Raw genomic sequence first — 5,247 nt, 5'->3', positions numbered from 1 at the left:
CTGACACCTGACTCCAGGTGCAGGGCTCTTAAGCACTGTGTAGCCTCTTCCTTTATTATTTCTACCCCACAAGAAGACTCTGCAACCCAGTTTCATCAGTCCTTGGCAGGTGGACAAATAGCACGTCAGTATTTCCTGGGCTTCTGCTTTGGGAAGATACGAGCACCCCCAGCACCAGAGACCCCTGCTCTGGGAGCTGCCAGTCCACCCAGGGAGGCAGACCCTACCTTTAGGACAGAACCCGCCAGCAGGCTCAGGGAGAACAGCCGGCGGGCTCACTCAGGCAGGGGTTCCGAGCAGGGAAGAGCACATTTGCTGCAGACTGTCCTGGCAGCCGGCTCCTCCGCCCCCAGCCCGCACAGCCCGCGCCCGCCTGCGCTGCAGGAGGAGGCAGCACTGCCGGGCTATTTTTACCCCTGCCCACGCCAGCCCGGCTGGCAGCTAACGGAGGCCCTTCCCCTCTGAGGTAGAGGTGGGCAATGCTCCCACCGCGTCTCCTCTTGTGTAGGGGTCACAACCACGTGTTACCATCACTACCAGTGTCACCACCCCAGTGTCATCACTACCAGTGCCACCACCACCTGCGTCACCATCACCCCCGAGCCACCATCTGCATCACCATCACCACCAGTGTGCCACCATCTCCGTCACCATCACCCCCTGTGCCATCACTACCAGTGTCACCACCCCAGTGTCAACACTACCAGTGCCACCACCTGCATCACCATCACCCCCAAGCCATCACTATCAGTGTCACCACCCCAGTGTCATCACTACCAGTGCCACCACCATCTGTGTCGCCATCACCCCCGAGCCACCACCATCTGTGTCACCATCAACCCCTGTGCCACCACCATCTGTGTCACCATCACCCCCTGTGCCATCACCATCTGTGTCACCATCACCCCCTGTGCCATCACCATCTGTGTCACCATCACCCCCTATGCCACCACCATCTGTGTCACCATCACCCCCTATGCCACCACCATCTGTGTCACCATCACCCCTGTGCCACCACCATCTGTGTCACCATCAGTCCATGTCACCATCACCATCAGTGCCACTACCACTTGTGCCATCCTCAATATCAGTGCTGCTGCCACCTGTGTTATCATCAGTTATTGTCATCACCTGTGTCAGCATAACCACCTGTGTCACCATCGCGATTAGTGCCACTACCACCAGTGTCACATCACTGTCAGTGTCACCCCCACCCCCACCACCTGTCACCATCACTATCAATATCACTAAAAGCACCACCACTTCCAGGAAGCTTAAAACCCTAGAAGGCTCTTCTAGGCACCTCTGTCCAGCCAGCTCAGCTCCGCCTCAGTCTCCCCACACACATGAGGCCAGCGGGGGGAGGAAAGGTATTGGGGCCCCATGGTAGGGACTTGGAGTGTCCTGGCCATTGAAGTGAGCACTGGGCCCTCGCCTGCCATGAAGCGGGTCCTTGCCCTCTGAATAAGCTCCTGGCACCTTCCGATCTCAGTTCCCAACAGCTGCACTGAGGGTCCTGGCACACCTCCCTCCCAGTGCCCTCCCCACACACCCCATCCTTAGGCTTCCACTCACCGCTGGTCCGGAGGGCCTCACCCTGGCCCCCACCCACCCTGAGCTGCAAACTCTCCCTTCCCATCCAACCGCCCCAATTCCCAGATCCACCAGGAGTCAGATCTCCACATCCTGCTAGGATCCACGTAGCCCAGAGCTACCCAGCTGTGACCCTAACCATGGCCCTCACGGTTTACATCTCAAGGAATCTGAATTCTTACCACTTCCCTGTGCTGTGGAGAAGGCAGAAGTCCCCAATGACACATGGGCAAACTGAGACCCAGAGAGGGAAGTGTCCCATTTGAGTTCCTCAATCAGAAAGTGGAGCCAGCGCTTGGGCCTGGACTCCACACGTGTGCCCTCCTGACCTCTGCCGGGTCAGTCCTGCCACCACGCCAGCCACTGACACCAGCACCACAGTGGCCCCTGTCCTGGGTCCACGGCCACACCTACCCGGCAGCCTGCTCACCAGGGTTCCCGCGCTGGCATGTGGCCAGGAGGCCGGGCCCGCGGTCTTGGCGAGGCTGAGATGGAGATGCGCCAGGAGGCTGGACTTCTTCCCTTTCAGAAACCCAAAGTCCCCAAGTGCTTCTCTGTCCCCTGGCCCATCCCACTCACTGTCCTTACCTTGCCTGCCCTGATGCCATCGGTTATCCATCCTGCATCCAGCAGACTTTTAAATTACCACCCCAGGAATCCTGTTCACTGTCGGGAGGAATAGGGATCCAAGAAGCCGTAATTCAGACCTTAACCCTCCCAGCTGATGGCCACTCCAGACAGTGCCCAAACTCCAGCCTAAATATTCAGCCATCCCCTCAAACTCGACAGCCCCAACCAAATACATCACTTAGTCAGTCTGCAAGTATCTGAGTACGTGTGAGGTGCTGAGTGTCCAGGAGCCCATAGAGGGTAAGATGGAGTGGGCCTCTGCCCTCCTGGAACCCACAATCTAGTGGACACGGGTGAGTACAGAGGAGTCTCTTACACTAGGTCTCTTCCCCCACCTCCATCTCTACTTCATAGGCAGGCCTGGATGGCCACATTCCTATCCCTCCCCTACCCCATCACCCAGTCAAGTTCAAAGCTCAGGCCAGCTTTGTCCCTGGTGCTGGGCCCGCGGGTCTCCACACACAGCCCCACCACTGCGGCTCTGGGCACCAGGTGGGCTGAATGGGACTGAGACCTGGGCCTTGCAGAGGGAGCTTTCCGTGATGTCCCTCTGTCTTCTTGGGCCTTGGGAACACAACTGCATTGCTGGGCACTGCCCCTGGGAATCCCAGCCCAGCCTCAACATCCACTCCAGACCCAAAGCAGACGACGTGATTTGAACCCAGAACCCACTCTCAGAACAGTAGTCCCTTGGCCCAAATTTCAAGGATAGGCCACACGGTGCCACCTCTGTCATCCTCTCATCTTCACTGTTCCCTCTGCCAAACATGAGGTCCCCCAACCCTTCCTGCCAGAGAAGGGACAGTAAAGTGCCACCAGAGAGGGGCACAGGGAAGTACAGAGCTGCACACATCGGAGACAGCAATCGGTGGGGACCAGGCCGCCTCTTCCCAGCCCTCATGTGCCTCCCTTGCCTCGCCCTTGTACGATCATGCTACTCTGTCAGCCCCCCAACTTCCACACCAGGACACTCCAGTCACTATCCCCTGACACCCTCCCTCAGTTTGATAACGCCCAGGCCTAGAAGTTGAAAAGAAACTGATAAGGAAAACCTCATAACTCTGCTCCCCAGCTGAGAAGCTGCCAGTAGCTAGTAACAAAGCCTCTGACTTCAGTCTCCCCATTTTCTGGCTCCTGGGGAGAAGAGCAGCTGTCCTGACCCAGACAGAAGTTCAGAGGCCAAAGGTGGACCTGAGAACCAGGCAGGTGGGTGGAGCACCGACTCAGCTGCCGGGCTTGCCAGCTTGCCAGAGGGCTGCCTGGGGCGGGAATGGAGAGATGCCTCCTCCTCTCACTCAGCCCTGAAGCAGGAGGCAGCTGGAGTTCCTGGGGCCACAGACCTCCTCTGCCACAGGTTCTAACAACGGCACAGACAGGAGCACTCACAGAAACAGAAGACTTGAGGTGCAGACGGGCACCTGCAAATGTGGTTCCCAACCACGGGCTCCCCACCCAGCGTGGCACACACCTCACACTCGGTCACACAGCCAGGCAGTCGCGCACACACACCCGGCCAATCTCAGACACATGCACAGACATTCACAAACAGTCATGGACACATGCACATACACACACAGGAACATGCTAACACAGATACACATTCAACTACAGCCACACCCACCCACACTCACACAGCAGCAGCTGCGACCTGCTGTGCCCCTGGGACAGTGAGAAAAAGTTTACGGTCTCTGCTGCCACCAGGATCCTCGATCCCTATCCAGTCCAGGCACCTGAAAGCCCCTCCACACCCAGGTCTCCAGCACCGCCACCCCTCTGTTTCCACAGGCAGCCAAGACACTCAGAGAGACTTCACCTCCAAGTTCACTCCCGTCTTTCCAACCACCCTCCCATCTGTCACCCACCATCCAAAGCCCCCAAAGGAGACACTGCGCTTCCTGCCAAACATGACTGCAGCCGTGAGCCCCGAGTCCCAGCGACGTCCCGGGGGTTGGTAGTGTGAGAGGACCGTGGTGCAGCAGGCCAGCGGGCCGGCAGGCCACCAGCACAGGGCGGGGCACCCGAGCAGCCCCTCCTTCCTCGCCTGCCCCCCAACCCCAGCTTCCTGTGGGTGAGGTTGCAGAGTTGGAGGTGTGTCCTGCCCTCCCAGAGGCACCGAGACAAGCAGGGGAGGTCACAAAGGGCAGCTTCGCCACACCCAGAGGAACCCACAGCTCCGGAAGGGGCTCAGCTGGTAGATTGCACCACGGCCCCATTTGGCAGCTCAGCTCACACAGCTCTGCTTCCCGTAACCCAAAGGTGGCCCCAGGATTCCCACAATCCAGCTGGAAGCCTCCAGGAGCCCTGAGATCTGGGGTCCTCACACCCACTCCCTGGGCCGCCTCTGCCTGCCTGTTCCATGATGGCTCAGCACATGCCAGATAAACCAGTCATACTCATGTAATTGCACTACACTGTAACACACATGAACATAAGTGTACATGTACACATGTGGATGCAGGAGCACACAGGCATGCACACACGGCATATGCACATGTGCAGATCCAGGACATTCCGGACACACAGGCACAGGCATGTTCACATACCTGTTGTTAGACACCTGCACACACATGAGCAGATAGCGCACACTTACATGCAGGTTTACAAAGACTTCAACAGCAATACCTGCACACACTGCTCACACAGACCCGCAGGTGTCCACACGTACACATCAACAGACACGTGCACACATTCAGGTTCATGCATGCCTGTAGGGTGCATTCATATGTGCATGTACACATACACAGGCACAGATCTGAACTTCCCGGCTGGAACCATAGGCTAGTCCTCACCTGTGCGTGCATCAGTGCTGACAGCGCTAGGCGGCAGCAGGTGCTCGCTAATGGCAGCCCGTTGGAGGGTGCAGTACACACGCCACGGCAGACAGCAGGGCAGGTGGGCATGGGGAGGTGCCTGGCACCCACCCCCTCACACCCCACGCAACAAAGAAAGGGAAACGCAGCTGCCGTAGCTGCTGCCATTGGCCACTCTCTCTGGACGACTCTCCCCCGGGGTCGGCCTCTCTCC

General features: G+C 58.3%; 1 protein-coding gene across 3 annotated transcripts in view; it reads right to left on the bottom strand.

Annotated features, from left to right (window-relative positions):
* RAP1GAP2 (RAP1 GTPase activating protein 2) overlaps positions 1 to 5,247 on the bottom strand; it is a 262,143-nt gene that overhangs the window by 230,363 nt on the left and 26,533 nt on the right. Inside the window, exon 1 of one of the 3 annotated variants that reach the window (XM_027767925.1) lies at positions 4,086 to 4,225. The exons of 1 other annotated variant lie outside the window; for it this stretch is intronic. In XM_027767925.1, coding sequence (XP_027623726.1) covers positions 4,086 to 4,129 — 44 coding nt within the window. In that variant the 5' untranslated portion in view covers positions 4,130 to 4,225. Of the gene's footprint in view, positions 1 to 227; positions 249 to 4,085; positions 4,226 to 5,247 lie in introns of those variants that run through there. One more of the 3 variants, XM_006167572.3, reaches the window with a different exon arrangement.

The sequence above is a fragment of the Tupaia chinensis genome, unplaced genomic scaffold, assembly GCF_000334495.1.
Source record: "Tupaia chinensis unplaced genomic scaffold, TupChi_1.0 Scaffold144899_1, whole genome shotgun sequence".
NCBI classification, from domain to species: Eukaryota; Metazoa; Chordata; class Mammalia; order Scandentia; family Tupaiidae; genus Tupaia; species Tupaia belangeri.
This window is presented reverse-complemented; position numbering and strand designations above follow the sequence as displayed.